This window comes from Tachyglossus aculeatus, chromosome 7, assembly GCF_015852505.1.
Source record: "Tachyglossus aculeatus isolate mTacAcu1 chromosome 7, mTacAcu1.pri, whole genome shotgun sequence".
Lineage (NCBI taxonomy): Eukaryota > Metazoa > Chordata > Mammalia > Monotremata > Tachyglossidae > Tachyglossus > Tachyglossus aculeatus.
Genome location: NC_052072.1, coordinates 35213667 through 35233480, shown reverse-complemented (window position 1 = coordinate 35233480; position 19814 = coordinate 35213667). Strand labels below are relative to the sequence as shown.

At 40.8% G+C, this 19814-nt stretch overlaps 1 protein-coding gene across 7 annotated transcripts in view; it reads right to left on the bottom strand.

Annotated features, from left to right (window-relative positions):
- DOCK10 (dedicator of cytokinesis 10) overlaps nucleotides 1-19814 on the bottom strand; it is a 247672-nt gene that overhangs the window by 91418 nt on the left and 136440 nt on the right. For all 7 annotated transcript variants that reach the window (XM_038748917.1, XM_038748915.1, XM_038748916.1 and 4 more), the window contains exons 8-14: nucleotides 16042-16225; nucleotides 14683-14768; nucleotides 14295-14378; nucleotides 9376-9531; nucleotides 7928-8149; nucleotides 5776-5898; nucleotides 4135-4217 (exon numbers count right to left, since the gene is read on the bottom strand). In XM_038748917.1, coding sequence (XP_038604845.1) covers nucleotides 4135-4217; nucleotides 5776-5898; nucleotides 7928-8149; nucleotides 9376-9531; nucleotides 14295-14378; nucleotides 14683-14768; nucleotides 16042-16225 — 938 coding nt within the window. The remainder of the gene's footprint in view (nucleotides 1-4134; nucleotides 4218-5775; nucleotides 5899-7927; nucleotides 8150-9375; nucleotides 9532-14294; nucleotides 14379-14682; nucleotides 14769-16041; nucleotides 16226-19814) is intronic.

Sequence of the window (19814 nt, the reverse complement as noted above, 5' to 3'; positions counted from 1 at the left end):
TCAAAGAGCATTAAATGATCAAAGAGCACTTCAGACTCCAATAATTCTCAGTAGAAATAGGCAAACACAAAATTCCTGAATATGAGATCTGCTACACTGTGAATGAAAGGGCAGGTGATTGTGTCTACAAAGTTTACTGAACTCTCCTACATGCTTAGTACAGTGCTCAGCATACAGTTGGCTCTTAATAGTTACTATTGTTTATTCATGCCTTAGATAAAATTCTAAATTCCATGATCTGGGGGAAATACATTTGGTAAAATAGAATATTTTGGGGAGCTTTTCATTATAGATACACCTGGCCAACTTGGCAACTGAGTTAAAAACACTGTGTTGGAACACTATTTCTGTCAGGTAGAATGAAAAGTCACAACATCTGTAATTTGCTTTAGTAATTTCCTTGAAGGGAAAATTTTCTTCTGAAAAATAGAAACTAGCTGCTATCAGACATTAAACTAACATATCAAATTCATTTTGGACTAAAGATTTTTTACATTTGTGTTTGTGTCACATTTAATATTTAACAATAGTAATGACTGTGGTGTTTGTTAAGTGCTTCCTATATAACAGACATTGTACTAAACGCTGGGGTGAATTCAAGAAAGCTGGGTTGGGCAAAGTCCCTGGTCCCAGGTGGGGCTCACAATCTTAATCCCTATTTTACAGATGAGGTAACTGAGGCACAGAGAAATAAAGTGACTTGCCCAAGGTTACACAGAAGACAAGTGGCAGAGTTGCGATTAGAACCCATGACTTTCTGATTCCCAGGCCTGTGCTCTATCCACTAAGTCATGCTGCTTTTAGGTGATAGATAGAATGCTAGGGGAAAAAAAAAGAATTTAGCTCTTAATTTAAGCATGAATTTCTTATATGTAACCATCTTTGTGATTTGACCATACTGTGGCTGGAGACAGTATCAATTTAAGAAGAACCAAAATGTAGCACTTTTCAAAGAAAAATAAAGACAAAGAATATTTTGGAAAAGGAAAGGGAAACTGAGAAGAGCCACAAAATGGCAAAACACAATGAATAATGAGCTGGGCAAAAGTGCACTGTTCTACTTTTCTGGTCATGAACCAATTACGCCATATCTATTCCTACTGTAATTTGAATATCATTCTTTGAGAACCTGGGGAAAGATGTTCTATGGCCATGTCCTCTAGTTTTATGTGGTTTGATCTTTTAACAACTTTAGGTGAACTCTCCAATGTGCAGTGTTGTACATCCTACAACGGTCTATTTAAATCTTTATTTTCTGAGGTGTTGGGAATCTTAAATTCAACTGAAAAACATGCATGACACAAATACCAAATTGGAATGTATTACTTTTACAATGTCCTGGCAGAATCATTAATTTGTTATTTTTATTGGCTATAACTGGAACTGGAGTATCATTGCCTTTTTATACTCAGTAATAAAGTAAACAATTCCAACATCAATGTGTCTCACTGGAAGCCTCGGCTCTTCTGCTAGTTCATTATCTCGGCCAATTCCTAATTGGGTAAATATTCTCCAATTCTCCCCAGATTCTTCCTGCAGGTTCTTTCAGTGACCCTATTCTTTATTTTACCTCTGCCTATTTGGTGGGTGGATATTATCCTGAAGATAACCTGAAAAATACTCTGAGATCCTGAAATAGGAACATAAAATAACATGGTAAATCTCCTGCATCTGAGAAATTCACAAGCTAATATTGGCATGACGCTTCCACTCAGTTCCACTGAACTTTCCATTAATGATCCCAAACCTCTTGAAACACTTGTGATATCTATTCACAGGACAGGGATTAATATTCCTCTAGTCACAGTCCTTTTATGGGATAAAAACAATGAATTCCCTTGTAGGATGGAAGAATTTAGTAAAACAAACAATCTTCCATTTCTTGCACATTTACTTGACTACAGTAAGATTGTCTTCTCCACAAATTCAGCTGTATAGGTCTATTGTCTCTGTTTATTTTCCATACCCCTTTTACAGAATTATAACAACTGCATCTTTAGAAGTCTTGACGGGCTTTACAGTTTGCAAGTTTTGACGGAGAAAGTCACCCAAGGCATGGTCCCAAAATACCTTATCATTATTCCAGATGGCCCACAGTGATGACACAACCAAAAATATGATCCCATATTGCAAGAATGTATCAGTGAAAAGTCTTGGGCTCTCTGGAACAATTTCCCCAGGACCTCTAACTGGCTCTCAATCAATCAATCAATCAATCAATGGAATTTCTTAAGCCCTTACTCTGTGTAGAACACCCTGCCTACTAAGTGCTTGGGAGACTACAATAAGACTTGGTAGACACAATCGTTGTCTACAAGGGGCCTCCAGTCTAGAAAGGGAGACAGACATTAAAATGAATTAGAACTAGGGGAAATGGTAGAGTGTAAGGATATGTACATAAGTGCTGTGGTGTTAAAGGTGGGTTGAATATCAAATACTTAAAGGGTAAAGACCAAGGCATAGGTGATGCAGAAGGGAGGACAAGTAGGGGAAATGAGGGCTTTGACAGGGAAGGCCTATTGGAGGAGATATGATTTTAATAGGGCTTTTGAATTTGGGGAGAGTGAGGTCTGTTGGATATGAAGGAGGAGGGAGTTCCGGGCCAGAGGGAGGATATGGACCAGGGGTCTGTGGTGAGACAGATGAGACTGAGGTATGGTAAGCAGGCTAGTGTTAGAGGAACGAAGTTTGATGTCGATTAGTGAAGTAGTGAAGTTTGAGGGTTGGGTTGGAGTACATTAGTGAAATAAAGAAGCAGGAAAGAGCTGACTCCTAAATGTCAATGGCAAAGAGTTTCTGTTTGACGCAGAGGTGGATGGGCAACATTGGAGTTTTTTGAGGAGTGGGGAGATGTGGGCTGAACTTTTATAGAAAATGAATTGGGCAGCAGAGTGACCTGTGGACTGGAGAGGGGAGAGACTGGTAAGAGGAATGCCAGGGAGAAGGCTGATACTGTAGTCAAGGTGAGATTCATTCATTCAATCGCTTACTGTGTGCAGAGCACCGTACTAAGCACTTGGGAAGTACAAGTTGGCAACATATAGAAACGGTCCCTACCCAACAACGGACTCACAGTCTAAAAATGAGATATGTGATTGGATCAGCAAGATAGCAGTTTGGTTGGAGAAGAAAAGACAGATACTAGAGATGTGATGAAGATAGAACTGACAGGATTTGCTGACAGACTGAATATGCAGGCTGAAAGAGAGATGAGTTGAGGATAATGCTGAGGTTAGAGGCTTGTGAGCAGGAAGGAGGGCGGTGTTCTTTACAGTAGGTTTGCAATTGGTCTTTTTGTTGTTGCAATTCAACAAGGAACGAGTTTGAGAGGATATAATTTTTTCTCAGTAGGGTTATATCTTTGTGCCGGTTCCCGATTGGTCTGGGAAACCAGGGATGCTGGTCTAGGGGTCTGCCCAATCAGACCGTGGGAAAGGTCCCAAAGTGCCCTGGAGGGGGCAGGGCAGGATTGGGCCGGAAATTTCCGGAATGCTATTCATCAGGCAAATGTGCAGTTATCAGGGATCTTGGAGAAGGCTCTTGTATGAGGCTGGTGGTATGTGACTCTGAGCACACTGGTCTCTTCTGTTTACGAGGGAGCCCTGCTAATGTTAGCTTGGAGTAAAAGTTTGGATTGCCATGTGCAGATTCCTGCCAAAACTGGAATTTTCAAAAAATATGTCTGGTCCCAAGCAGACTCAGCCGATGTGTAATGACTAGAAAATGTGCAGCTCTCAGTTCTCTCACATCACTTCACTTCTCTGGGGAAAGGGGCATAATAATATTTTCTGCTATCAAATGCACATGGGGGTTATAAATCATAATACTTTGAAAAATAGGAGAGAAAATTGGGGTTCTAACACACAAGAGAATAAGATGATATTAAAAACTGAATCCCCTGTGCAAAATGTTTCCATGGCATTGCCTGACTTCGAAGAACTTGCATTCTAAGTTATCTCAATAGGACTTTTCTCTGAGGAGCTCCAACTATTCACACAAGATCATCCCAATAGCATCCTTTTATTTTTATAAGTGGAAAACAACAGTAAAATTTTGTGAGTGGCTTCAAAATTTTTAGCAGAATGTGGCTGTAAGGTGTCGGGTGAAACTGTGAAATAAAAATGATCATCGTACCTCACGGCCCAAGCAAATGGCATCCGGTATTTCCCCAGTTTGCTGCAGAACTGTCTGTTCATTTTTAATATTTTCTGGGCACACTGAAGAGAGGAAAAGACATTCATCATTCATTATTTCTTTTCAAATAAGTTGTACATTGTTCAGTTCAAAAGGTCTGATCTTTATCAGAGATGCCAAGTTTCCACCTATGCAAGTGACCAATGTTGGGAGGAGCTTGGAAAAGCTGGGACTTCCAGGGGGAGAAATTTCTAGAAGTGGATGTGCCAATACCAAGCAGAAGTACAAGTCTAGTTGGATCTAGAGTTTGGAAGGATTGTAGAAAGTCTTGGATAGTCTGGAAACCTTTGGGGGACAGGATGGCTCCTGACCAAGCATGCAGAGGGTGCAAAAAATCTTCAATCAATTCTGGAGCCCAGGGAGGGGCCAAGATATATTAACTGGACCCTGAAAGCCACTGGAAGTGATGAGCCACTGGAGTCACTTTAGCTCACCATCAGAGCTGGCTCCTACATTTCCCCCAAAGATTCTTCCAAGCTTCAGGGACAGGTCGGGTGGTGAGATGACCCTCTTGGGTGGTAAGAAAACCCTCCATCTTTCTTCTGGGGTTACTGACTCATCCCTTAGAGCCCCCCACCAAGCAGCCTGGTTGGACCAGCCAAGACTAGGGATCCAGAGTGAGGGCAATCTGCCAGCCGGGGGCAAAAAGTGGAACCATCATCTTGGTTTACTCATGGTTCCTACCCAGGCCTAAGAGGTGCTGTGGATTACACCCAGCCCCCAAAGTTTTTAGCTGTTAACTTGGCCCCCTCAGAGCCAGTTCCCAGGGGTGATGCCCCTTTTCATCTCCTAGTATTTATATATTATTAATTATTGAAAAGAACCTTTTAAAAATGTTAAAAGGGAAGCCTTCCCAGATTTTTAGTCTTGATTTTTAAAATATGGTATTTAGTTTTGCTACTATAATTTGCGCTAAAGGGACTATCAAAATCATTAAACCATTGGTCTGAAATGGCAAATGTAAATGTCATTTCAAATCCAGTCATTACTGTTTCCATTTGTGTGACAGTGTGCTGGGTGTGTTTCTAATTATGTAAACTCTATTGGTCCACAGGGTATGGATGTATCTTGGGACCCTAGTGGGGAAGATGGCTCAGCCTAGGATATTTATTTCTCTATGGCTTCGAACTTCTATGACCAATAATGGCAGCAGATACAGGGAAGGTAAAAGCTGTGGAAGTAGGGAAGAGCAGTAACTACCCGTTCTGCTTCACCAGAACTTTGGTTGGAAGGGGAGACGTAGTGGGAGAGACCTCATTAGGACTGTAAACTATAGAGCGTAAGCTCGTCTTCTAGACTGTAAACTCGTTGTGGGCAGGGAATGTATCTGTTTACTGTTGTATTCTCCCAAGCGCTTAGTATTGTGCTCTGCACACAGTAATCGCTCAATAAATATGGTGGAATGAATGAATTAGAACAACATCAATGATAGGGTGAAAGGAGGCTCAGATCTCCTCCCAGTCTGTACTCTGAAACTCCTCAAGTCAGAGTGATCTTCCCTAGATTTCCATCTCTCAGAAACTGGCATTTTATCAGTGCAGCTTTTAAAAACCTAATTAAAGAAATTATAAGGAACTGTACCTTATTGGAGTCTGGATTCTTAATATAAGCTTCAGCACCACTTGCAATATTTCCCATGAGCACCTTTTCTATTTTGGCCACCAAAACGATTTCAGTATGTGGGTTACTTACAGAGAAAACAGCCTGTGAACAAAGACAAGGGGAGGTAAGTCACTAACAAGCACTGTGACATTAAGAAATAATGGTCTAAATGGTAGCTCTGAAAATGTCAAGTGATTTGTGCTTCAAAAATTGCTCATATCAGGTTATCTACTAGAGGGAATGGAAACACAAATGTTTTATAAACACTTTTTATCATCCCTAGTCATCTTTCTAGGTGAGTGATAGAACGATATATGACAAAAGGATGAAGATAAATTTCGGATTGACGTAGTAAAATGAACCTCCAAGAATCACAGAAGACTGAAACAATGAGTTTTTCTAGGTGAGTGATAGAACGATATATGACAAAAGGATGAAGATAAATTTCAGATTGACGTAGTAAAATGAACCTCCTCGAATCACAGAAGACTGAAACAATGAGTTCTGGAATAAGAAATCATGAATTAATCTCAAAGGTGAAAGAAATCCTTATTTCCAAAATGTTGAACATTTAATGGCATTTGCCATCAATGCTGAAATGGCTCTAAATTTCCACAGAGTCTGAAGAACACCGATGAATTGCTTAAGTTTAAAATGTACAACTGCATACTCCTGGCTCTATTTCTATTCTGCAGTCAACAACTGCTGCTTGATTTGATTGCAACAGGTGATCTGGGATGGAGGCTGAATACAACCAATAGTTTTATCCATTTTATCCAGAACTCAAAATGGGTATTTTGAGTCACTAATGTGTCCCGAAACTGGACAGAGACAAAGGCAGAAGAGAGGTTATTCCAGGGACCTTTCTGTACTCCTCCTTCCTTGCATCTGTCTCCCTAGCAGGGCTGAATTAATGTAGGGGCTCTTGGAACTGAAGTCCAGGAGTCCCAGGCTAGGAAGAAACCCCCAAGCACCCCAAATCTTGCCCACAACTGCCACCACCTGCCATCGCCTGCCCCGACCAAAGAATGGAAAGCAGTATGGCCTACTGGTTAGAGCACGGGCCCGGGACTCAGAAGGTTCTAACTCCAGCTCCTCCACTTGTCTGCTGTGTGATCTTGGGAAAGTCACTTAATTTCTATGCACCTTAGTTACCTCATCTCTAAAATGGAGATTAAGAACGTGAGCCTCATGTGGAACGGGGACCATGTTCAACGTGATTAGCTTGTACCTAATCCAGAGTTTAGAACAGTGCTTGACACATAGTAAGCACTTAACAAATACCATGGTTATTATAACTAATCAATTCCTAAAACACAACTGGTTGGAGTATGCTTCCCCACTCCATTCATTCCCCCTCCCACAGTGGAACCCCTTTCCTCCACTCGCTGTAGTCAGAGAAGGGAGAGAGCTCCCAGGCTTGCAGGAGTGAAGCAGACATGGGACATCACTCCTTCACATAATAAAAATAATAACTGTGGTATTTGCTAAGCACTTACTGTGTATCAGGCACTGTATTAAGCACTGGGGTGGATACAAGCAAATCAGATTGGAAACAGTCCTCTTCTCTCTTCCCCGTGATCCCTCCAACATGCTAGACTGCCAGAAAACTGACCTGGCTGGAACTAACAAAGGTGAGGCTGGAGACGGTGCCTATCCTGGGCCAAAATACAATTAGCCATATTAATGATGATCACTAACAGCCTCATCAAAGAAGGGGCATCAGGTATTGTTCAATAGGAGCAATGACCTGGACACATAGGCAAGGGATAAAGAAGTTAAGTAACTTGCCCAGGGTCACTCTGCAGGCAAGTCAGGATTAGAATAATAATATTTATTATTGTAGTATTTGTTAAGTGCTTACTGTGTGTCAGGCACTGTATTAAGAGCTCGGGAAGAAACAGGCAAATTGCATTGGACACAGTCCCTGTCTCACATTGGACTCACAGCCTCAACCCCTATTTTACAGATGAGGTAACTCAGGTCCTATGACTCCCGGGCCTGTGCTCTTTCCTCTAGGCCATGCTACTTCCCATAGTTCTTCTATCTGTTGGATGCTCAAAAAATGGGGGCGTGATAAATACTTGTTGGAGACAATGCTTTCAGACAGTTTCATAAACCAAGTACTGACCTGCTTTGGATATTTCAGCCATTGTTCTGGAAATCCCTTCACCCGAGGTTCTTCCGAGTGCTTCGGGCTGCCGGAGTCGATGTTTCCATTTTCCAAGGTAACTGAAGTCCCTGAAACCATCTGCCTAACAAGGGTGTGGTTGAGATCCACATGAAAATCTGCAGAAATCTTTCTACAGTCCTTGGTATCAAAAAGGGCCAGACTCACAAAGAAAGGTTCAATCTAAAGATAAAATTAGAAATTGATACTTCAGCAAAATAGCAACGCATGAAACCCAGTCATACTCCATTCTAGATCATCCAAAGAAAAATGAATGGAGTTAAGAATTGATCCCAGAGTTGAATTCTGGTATCCTATCAACTCAAAGCTTATGGGTTTTTTTTCTCTCTCTCTGTCTCTCCCTCCCTCTCTCTTTCCCTCCCCCAGCCCCCAAACAAGAACAGAAACAATATCAAATACTCTTAATGTGAGTTGCTGTTTTAGATACCAACAGGGCTATTAAGAAACATTAGGTCTGTTCCCATGTTATCAGCCCCTGAAGGAGGTCATGGAAAAGAAGCCATAGACGCCTTAGACCAAGAAAAAAGAAGTAGAACTCTTGGCAGTTTTTGATTCAGTTTCTACATGAACTGACAAGAACAGTCCATTAGAAGGTAGCTTTATTTAGGCCAAAATTGTGCTCATTTTACCGGGAAAACTTCAACAAATCAAATAATACTCTCCCATCATTCTGCAGTAAAAGAGCAATGAATCTTTTTCTGCTTCTCTAGTTTCTATTCTCAATTCACCATACCCTGAATTACCAAGCAAAGATCATCTCCCATGATGGTCCAGAATTCCAAGAGAGTTTGACTATGATCCTCTCCCCATACTCACTGGGTATTTTGAAAAACTCTAGGAGATATGAGTACAGGACCCTAATGAGCTGAAACTACTTAGCAACATTCATCCAGACCTCAATTTTTCAGCCTGTCAGAAAATGAGGATCCTGGAGCTAATCAAATGAACAGGGTAATTAGCCTCTGAAGCCTGCAATCCCTTTCCTTTGCAAACTCCATGTGCATGCCAGGGAAGTTTGGCTCACCAAAAAAGGGGCTTCTCTTTAAATTATGAACCGCACATTGACTACAAGAAGAAACTAAAGGAAAATATACTTTTGGGGATGGGAAACCAATTTCTTTAGGTGATAACAATTCCCCTGGCATCCTAGGGAGTGTTTTAAGAAGACAGTCTGGCATCTGAGATTCAACAGAAAGCCAGCATTTGAAAAGGGGACTGCACAGGGATAAGGCAAAGGCCCAAAAGAGGATAAAGATTCCAGGGCTGACAAAATTTCAGTGAATCACACTCTTACAGCTTGGCAGACCTGGAAATAGTGGAGAAAAATGAGAAGTGAAAATATCCCTAATTTGGCAGTGTGTTATGCAACAAGAGAAAGCCAAACTTACATTGGTTACGGGGTCATTTTCATTTTCAGTCACACAGGCTTGAAGATTTAAATTGAGGGATTTACATGTAATCATGATTCGTTTTGCAGCCTCTTCTTCAAATGGTTTGATCACCAAGTCATTTCCTGAAAACTCTCTTTTCTGAAGTTTTAAAGCCTGGAAAAGAACAACATTTGAGGATTATTTTTAATGTTAAAAGCCCCACTGAAGTGAAATTGTCATGTGCAATTTCACTCATTTTGCTTGTGACAGGAATCACAGAAATTTTATAGTTTATTCTAAACATTAGAAAGCTGACTGGGCATTTGTGTTATTGCTCAAAAATGGCTCATTATTATGGTTCATGGAAAAGGCAACACCATTTGACACAGACAGGTAAACCTGATAGAAAATAAAATCCAATTGTTTATTATGGGCAATGGACTAGGGGTATAAAGTAGAGTGGAAATATCTGCAGTAGCATCTTAAATACCTTCATCTTCATTCAATTCCTGGAAATTATGCCAATTATAATTGTATCCTTGGAAATGTTGCATCAAACTCATCAGTACTAACATGGTTACAAAACACTTCGGGGATTTACTATTTCTAGACCAAGTCTTCGATAGACCAGAAAAACTGATTTGCAAGAAAATGGTCTTATCAATCACGCCTTCCTCAGTAACAAAGTGAATGCTTAATTTGCAAATCAAATAATAACCATGTATATGTTTAGCATATGTATATGGAGTACAAAGTGTTGAGTAGGTTATTTTGGCAAGAATGGGTACAGGCAAAGAAGTGCTTTGTTCCAACCTTAATGCAAGCACTTATCCTAGCCCTCCCTAAATATTATATCAGCCTCCTTGCTGACCTTCCTGCCCCCTGTATCGTCCCACTCCAGTTCATTCATTCATTCATTCATTCATTCATTCATTCATTCATTCATTCAATCATATTTATTGAGCGCTTACTGTGTGCAGAGCACTGTACTAAGCGCTTGGGAAGTACAAGTTGGCAACATATAGAGATGGTCCCTACCCAACAGTGGGCTCACAGTCTAGAAGGGGGAGACAGACAATAAAACAAAGCATATTAACAGAATAAAATAAATAGAATAGTAAATATGTACAAGTAAAATAAATCGAGTAATAAATCTGTACAAACATATATACAGGTGCTGTGGGGAGGGGAAGGAGATAAGGTGGGGGGGGTTGGGGGAGGAGGGGGAGAGGAAGGAGGGGGCTCAGTCTGGGAAGGCCTTCTGGAGGAGGTGAGCTCTCAGCAGGGCTGTGAAGGGAGGAAGAGAGCTAGCTTGGTGGATGTGCGGAGGGAGGGCGTTCCAGGCCAGGGGGAGGATGTGGGCCGGGGGGTCGATGGTGGGACAGGCGAGAACGAGGCACATTGAGGAGCTTAGCGGCAGAGGATCGGAGGGTGCGGGCTGGGCTGTAGAAGGAAAGAAGGGAGGTGAGGTAGGAGGGGGCGAGGTGATGGAGAGCCTTGAAGCTGAGAGTGAGGAGTTTTTGCCTGATGCATAGGTTGATTGGTAGCCACTGGAGATTTTTGAGGAGGGGAGTAACATGCCCAGAGCGTTTCTGGACAAAGATGATCCGGGCAGCAGCGTGAAATATAGATCGAAGTGGGGAGGGACAGAAGGATGGGAGATCAGAGAGGAGGCTGATGCAGTAATCCAGTCGGGATAGGATACTCTATTTTGCTGCCCAAATCATTTTCTTTCCAAAATGTTCAGACCTGTTTCCTCACTCCTCAAGAAACTCCAGTGGTTGCCCGTCCACCTCCATAACAAACAAAACTCCTCACCATTGGCTTTAAAGCACTTAATCTCCTTGCCCTTTCCTACCTCACCTCTATACTTTCCTACTTTAACCCAGCCCACTTGGTTCCTCTAATGCTACCCTTTTCACTGTACCTCGATCTCGTCTTTCTGGCCACTGACCTCTCGTCCACATCCTACCTCTGGCCTGGAACACCCTCCCTCCTCTTATCAGACCGATAATTGCTCTCCCCCACTTCAAAACCTTATTGAAGGCACATCTCCTCTGAGAAGCCTTCCCTGACTAAGCCCTCCTTTCCTCTTCTCCCATTCCTTTCTGTGCCACTCTCACTTGCTCCTTCATTCATCCTCCCTCCCATCTGTCACTAAATCCTGCCGGACACACCTTCACAACATCACCAAGATCCTCCCTTTCCTCTCCATGCAAACCACTACTACGATAGTACAATCACACACCCTGTCCTGACTGGATTACTGCATCAGCCTCCTATCTGACCTCTCTACCTACTTACTGCCTCTCCTCACTTCAGTCCATACTTCACTCCGGTGCCCGGATTATCTTTCTACAGAAACGTTCAGGGCATATCACCTCCCTCCTCAAAAATCTCCAGTGGTTGCCTATTGACCACCGTATGAAATAAAAACTCCTCACTATTGGCTTCAAAGCTCTCCATCACCTTGCCCCTTCTTACCTAACCTCCCTTCTCTCCTCCTACATCCTAGCCCACACACTCCTCTCCTCTGGTGCTAACCTTCCTCACTGTGCCTCAGTCTCTACTGTCGTGCTGCTTACTTCTGACCCATGTCCTACCTCTGGCCTGGAATGCCCTCCCTCCTCAAATCTGCCATACAATCATTCTTTCCCACTCCAAAGCCCTACTGAAGACTCACCTCCTCCAAAAGGCCATCCCAGACTAAACCTTTTCCTCAGCTTCCCCTCTATTCTGTGTCACCTCGACTCGCTCCGTTTTGCTCTTCCCCGCCCCGGGTCCAACAGCACTTAATGTAAATATGTGTACACACACACACACATATATGTGTGTGTGTACATATATGATATATATCATTCTATTTGTTTATATTGATGCCCGTTTACTTGCTTTGATGTGCACATAGCTACATTCTATTTATTTATATTGGTACCTGTTTTACTTGTTTTGATGTCTGTCTTCCCTCTTCTAGACTGTAAGCCCAGTGTGGACAGGGATTGTCTCTCTTTATTGCTGAATTGTACTTTCCAAGTGCTTAGTACATTGCTCTGCACACAGTAAGCACTCAAAAAATATGATTGAATGAATGAATGAATCCCCACAGAATATATATACATATATATATATATATATATATATATATCTGTACATATCTGTAATTTATTCATTTCTCTATTTGTTTATTTTATCTATTTATTTTAATATCTGTCTCCCCCTCTAGACTGTGAGCTCGTTGTGGGCAGGAATGTGTCTGTTTGTTGTTGAATTATACTCTCCCAAGTGCTCGTACAGTGTTTTGCGTGCAGTAAGCACTCAATAAACACAACTGAATGAATGAATGAACCTTTATTTGATTTGTTCCAGCCCTCAAACTGCGTCTACCAATTATAAAGACTGACAGTTTAGTTTTAGTGAAAAAATGAAGAAGATCCATGTGGGTCTGGGAGTCGGAGGACCTGAGTTCCAATCCTGGCTTTGCCCCGTGCCTGCTCTTTGACCTTGGGCAAGGTGATTAACTTCTCTGGGCCACAGTTTCCTCATCTGTAAAATGGGGATTAACTACCTCTTCTACCTTCTTCTTAGACTGTGAGCCCAGTGTAGGGCAGGGACTGTGTCTGACCTGATTATCTTTTAATTGACCTCTTTTAACTGACCCCACTGCTTAATACAATACTTAACAAATACCATTATTATTGTTCATGTATAATGAGAAGGGATATGAGTTCTGCAGTGAGTTCTTCTTCAGTAAGGAAAAAAGATCATTCATTCATTCAAGTCAATAATATTTATTGAAGGCTTACTGAGTGGAAAGCACTATACTAAGAGCTTGGGAGAGTACAGACATATAACTAAGCATTCGGGAGAGTACAATATAACAATACACAGAAACACTCCCTGTCCACAACAAGCTTACAATCTAGAGAGGGAGACATATTAACATAAATAAATACATTGCAGATATGTACATAAGTGCTGTAGGACTGGGAGGGGAGATGAATTAAGGGAGCAAGTCAGGGCAATGCAGAGGGAGTAGGAGAAAAAGAAAGTAGGGCTTAGCGAAGGCCCACCCATCCATCCTTTCATAAATACGGATATACTACTTCTTATTCTTGTTCATTGGCTTAGTTTGAAAAATGTGTGCTGTGCATTTTGGATTCTCAGAAATTAAAGTACATTTATGCTGTGGAGAGGATAATTAACTGTTCTTGGGAGGGAAAGCAGTGATTTCAGGGTTTGGGGCTTTAAAGTACTCTATCAGCTCTCAATCTTATCCACGCTCTTCTTCCTCTACAGCCAGATCACTACTCTTCATTCCTCTCATTCTTGCCTTCTTGCTGGGACTCATTCTCGACTCTCCTGCCTCCAACCACTTGCTGGGACTTCCTTCCAATTTATCAGATCACAGTTCTCCCCGTCCTCAAAGCCTTCTGAAATTCCATCTGCTCTAGGAAGTCTTCCCCAATTAATTTACTTTCTCCCCAAGTCCTGCCGCCTCCCATCTACCACCTGAGGACTTTTCCACCACCTCCACACACACATCAATTCTGAACGGAGAGAATGGCGTACGCTACTTTGAAGTACATACTTATTTACCTACTCATTTTTCCATTCCCTTTTCCCTTCTATCTTTGCTTATTTTTGGTCTGTATCCCACACTAGGTTGGAAACTCCTTGAGGGCAAGTATTGTCATTTTTAGACTCTACTGTACTCTTCCAAGCACTTAGTACAGTGTTCTGCTTACAGTACAGTAAATCGAACACACAAGGTGTTCAATAAATACTTTCACTCCTACTACGCTTGGTACAGTGCTCTACACACAGTAAGCACTCAATAAATATGATTGAATGAATGAATACTACTGTTACTAAGACTACAGTAGACACTCAATAAATGATATTTGTCAATTTAAGAATGAAAGAAAGTTTTAACTTACATCTATTTCTGGATCCAGTGCGAATAAATTTAGCCTCTCCATGTTCCGAGACACTTTGACTGTTTCTTCTGTTTCAGACATGTACTACGGTAAAAATCATGTTAGTTTTCTGCATCCAACAACCAGGTACCTAGTATTTTCTCCATTCATGAGATACTAAACTCCTTTTCCTACGATTACATTTTCATTAACCATGAAGATTTTTTTGAAACGTTAGAGATAAATTTTTGAACAGGTGACTTCAGCTATCCATATAGCAGTAGTGATAGTTTAGTGTTTGTTTCCCATTAAAGATCTTGCATTAATATGTTTTCATTCTTTCTATCTGCATAAAAACTAGAGAAGTCTTTTATGACACATTTGTATTTTATAATATCAAGCTTATTACTTTTGTAAAATCAGGATGCATGCTGTTCTCTGCAGAATCAGCTTCCTCTGGAGTACATTCACAATTCAGAGAAATGTCCACAGCATCTTAGAAAGGTACACAAAATACAAGTTAATTATTTAACATACACAATGCCACAAATTTTAAAAAAATTCAATGTCACTGTTTTCCTCAGGCCTTCCTTATCTCATTTCATCTTATTTCATCTCATAAGGACATATTAGCTTACTCGTTCTCTTTTTGTAATGGCATTTGTTAAAGTGCTTACCATGTGCCAGGCACTGTACTAAGCATGGAGGAAGACACAAGTTTTTCAGGTTGGACACAGTCCATGTTCCACAGGAGGTTCACGGTCTTAATCCCCATTTTACAGATGAGGTAACTGAGTCCCAGAGAATTTAAGTGATTTGCCCACGGCCACCCAGCAGATAAGGGGTAGAGCTGCGATTAAAACCCAGGTCCTCTGACTCTCAGGCCGCTGCTCTATCTTTTAGGCCATGCTGTTTCAGTTCTTAAATATATAAGGAGTACCTGTACCCTGAAGTCAGCCCAAGAAACAGAAGAATGAGTGAAATCTCATTCACGTTGAAAGATTCAGGCATTCCAACCCAATCATGGTTTTTTAGAGCCTGCTTTGGATAGACTATAATGAAAGAATAGGGCAATATGGTTACCATAACCTGGATGTAAATTAGTCAATACATGAAGCCGTTCTGATAGGATTGCTGTTTCAAGCAACTGACAGGATCACTTGACACACCCGATTTGATGCCTTAGCATTACAAAGGAAATCATTTATAACTACTTAAAATCCATTCTTTAACTGAAACTGACTTTAAGCAGTTTCCTGGAAGGTGCTAATAACTACAGATTAATGTCAGATATGTCAAAGAAATGCCAGTGAAACATAACCTTCCATCAGTGAGAATCTGATTTAGGAAGCATCGGAAGGATGTACAATCCATATTAGCTAAACATAATAATCTTCGGGTAGTTGTTATAGCCTAAATAAAAATCAACCAAGGAGAAGTGGTTATTTATGTCTAAATTAGGATCATCAAGCATAAAGTATTAGTAAATGATTGAGACCCACTTAGGAAGGGGGGAAATTTGAAATATAATTGCAGTCTCACCATGTCCCACAGAAGCACTGACTCAAAACCATGATAGACAATTGTAAAATAAACCTGTGTCTGGCCTATGCCTCAGAAAGGTGTAAAAATTAGGGCTGATTTTCAGAAATGGTAGTCTCAGAGGCAGGTTCTTCAGAATGAGGAGTGCTCAGAGCTACTGGCTCTAACTGAACCAAAATGGAGAGTTTCTGTTTAATACAAGAGGCATCAGTACATCTGCTCTCACCCAGCCTGAGATCTGTGAGATCAGCACTCTTCCTTTCCTGAAGGGTCCCTTCAGGATTTATTTGCAGGATTTTGTTCAGTGTGTGAATCCAGTCATCCATATCCATCTCTGTTTCAGCTGCCAGCACGAAATATGTCAGGTCATTCATTTTCAATTCAAAAGCGTGTTTTCTCAGTCTGCTGTTCTGTGGTTCCAGAAAAAAAAAATCCAATAATTATATTATGTAATAAAAATGTGACACAAAATAGCAGGGTTTCTTGGAATGAGATTTTGATATATAGGCTACAAACCTGGTAACAGACTTCTAACAACCTAACTGTACAGTCAGGGCTGCCCTTGGTTTTCAATGCACATCTGCCAAGCTAGCTCTCTTCCTCCCTTCAAAGCCCTACTGGGAGCTCACCTCCTCCAAGAGGCCTTCCCAGACTGAGTCCCCTTTTTCCTCTCTTCCTCCCTATCCCCCCCCCCGCCCTACCTCCTTCCCCTCCTCACAGCACCTGTATATATGTTTGTACAGATTTATTACTCTATTTTACTTGTATGTATTTACTATTCTATTTATTTTGTTAATGATGTGCATCTAGCTTTAATTCTATTTGTTCTGTCGACTTGACACCTGTCCACATGTTTCGTTTTGTTGTCTGTCTCCCCCTTCTAGACTGTGAGCCCATTGTTGGGTAGGGACTGTCTCTATATGTTGTCAACTTGTACTTCCCAAACGCTTAGTACAGTGCTCTGGACACAGTAAGCATTCAATAAATACGATTGAATGAATGAATGAATGCATTATACTGACATTCTCATCCAATAATGGAATAATCGATCAAGATTACATTTTTCTTCACCTTCTCAGTTTTCTTCCTGTTCTTACAGCACTCCTGTTAACTTATTCTTTTTAGAAAGCTTAGCACCTAGCTAAGCACCTAGCTTTGCCTGGCTAGAATGGATGTTTCTTAGGTCCTACCCCTGGTCTCCTCAGAGAAAAATTCCTCTTAGCAATTGTTAGCTCAAACTCACAGGTTCACTGAAGATCAGTAACACTGTTTAGAGAGAAATTAACTTTATAGCCAGGCCCAAAGAGACCTGGCTAATATAAAAGGGATCATTAACCACGTTTTGCTAAACTGTTAACCCACTGTTTTTGGGATTGCTTTCCACTGAAAATGCCAAAGTATCAAAAAACCCTTTTCCAGTATAGAAAAGCACAGTTGGTAGTATTTTTCGTACGTGAGAGTAAGTAGCTAGATTCTGCTAAATTATAAAATCCTCAAGGGAAGAGATCTTGTCTATTTTATTGTAATAGCCCAAGCACTTAGTAAAGTACTCTGTATAAAATACTCAATAAATACCTTTGACTGATAGACTGATTAGCTCTCCTAGATGAAATACACAATCAGTGCCCAACAGTGGCCTTCATACACCAAGAAGTGAGTTAGCATCTTGCTTTCAACTCTTAGATATCTACTTTTGTATGTAGCAATAAAGATGCTCATTGATGGGAAGTAGATTACTGTGAACTATAGATAGGCATTTTCACCAATACACTGTCAGATCCTATAATACTAAGAGTAATATGTGACTGCCATTCACTTTTTAATGGATTCCATCTGCATTGACATTTTACAGATAACAATGTTTAACATATTTGCAAATATATTAAGATAATCTAAGAAATGTATTTTTTTTCCTAAACAACTTTGGTATTTCTTGGGATTTTATCTCAAATAGAAAATGTTTCCTAAATCCTCAAATTACATGCAACTACTCTTATATAGGTAATCTGGAGAATGATTTTGATCATTTTTAAAAAAGGAAAAATAGTAAGAAATGGTAAGGAGATCCTTAAGCTCCTTGTGGGAAGGAAAAATGTCCACCAACTCTGTTGTATTGTTTTCTCCCACACTCTTAATACCTACTACTGCAAATAAGAATTGCTCAGTAAGTTCCACTGACTGATTGATTGGTATGGGGGCTTTGGTTTTTGGAATAAACATTCATGGTACAGTAAATAAGAATGTCAAACCTTAGTCTGACAGTGTTTCTGAATTCATTTCAGGCTCATTATCATGGATGTCACTTCACAAATCCCCATAACATCATGTTGTGTTTATATAACTCTTTTCCTCCTGAGAAACTCAATGTGCTTTACAGACATCATATAATTAATCTATCCATCTATAGATAGAAAAATCAAGTACTCTTTTTAAGTAAGCAAGCGTGGCATGCAAAATAATTGTTTCAAAAACCAACTGATTGCTGAATTCCCTTACTGAGAATCGGAGAAGCATTTAAGGAAATTGCAAATAATTAGCCAATTCCATCCAATGTCCCTTTTGCAGAAGAAATATATTTTCTCAGCCCACCCAATGGTTCCGGCAGGTTCTTCAAAAATCAATGCCTATACTCTTAATTCAGATCAATTGTTCCCTTATTGTGCTGAAGAAGATAAGAAGAGTCCATTAAGTGATGCTTCTGAATTCTGAGGCTGAGTATGAAAGCTGGAGCATTCTTTCAACTGTGATGAGCTTCTGGAGGAAAAATGACCCTGTGGGTGCTCAATTAAAATTTGATGATAATGAGAAAAGGGCAGGTGCTCAGATACGCTGAAATTCTGTCCCGTAAAGCAAAGCCTTGAAGCCAGGGACTGAATTGATTACTCTTTCCTAAAATTGTGACAGGGCATGCTTTGCTCTGATGAAAGGGGAAATTATATGAGGATATGCCAAGGGAAGGTTGAAACAGACTAAGCAATATCCTCAAAGGTATCTTCACAGTGGTTCAGAATCAGGGCTTAATTTGTCTCAGGAGAAATGGTGGGGCTCTCAATGCTGACATTTTCCCCAGTACTTTCACCTTAGGCATGGTGGACCTTGTTGGGAAGAATCAATCAATCAATCAATCGTATTTATTGAGCATTTACTGTGTGCAGAGCACTGTACTAAGGGCTTGGGAAGTACAAGTTGGCAACATCTAGAGACAGTTCCTACCCAACAGTGGGCTCACAGTCTAGAAGGGGGAGTCAGACAACAAAACCAAACATATTAACAAAATAAAATAAATAGAATAGATATGTACAAGTAAAATAAATAAATAAATAGAGTAATAAATACGTACAAACATATATACATATATACAGGTGCTATGGGGAAGGGAAGGAGGTAAGGCGTTCAGTCCAGTGCTCTGGGTATAGGAAGGAGCAGGGGAAAGTACTCTTTCATCACTCCTCCTTCTGGCATAACACTGGGACCAGAGGTGCCAGGGCCATGTTGGAAAAGAGAAGCCAGGGCTATGTTGAAAAGAGAAGCAGCATGGCTCAGTGGAAAGAGCCCGGGCTTGGGAGTCAGAGGTCATGGGTTCTAATCCTGGCCCGGCCCCATGTCTGCTGTGTGATCTTGGGCAAGTCACTTCACTTCTCTATGCCTCAGTTCCCTCATCTGTGAAATGGGGTTGAAGACTGTGAGCCCCACGTGGGACAACCTGATCACTTTGTATCCGCCCCAGGGCTTAGAACAGTGCTTTGAACATAGTAAGCGCTTAATACAAGCCATAATAATAATAATAATGAAAAAAATTCCATGCTAGGCAGATGTGCCAGGGCTGGCTCCACCAAGTTCAAACACAAATTAAACCCTGAACAGAATAAAATAATCTTGAGTCAAATCTTTGCATCATTGCCCCAGCAAATAGCTTCTACTTTCCCGTATCTACTAGTTAAAAAAGGGCAAATTTTTCAGATGTTTGTCCTTCATTTGAAACTGTCCTACAATGCTCTC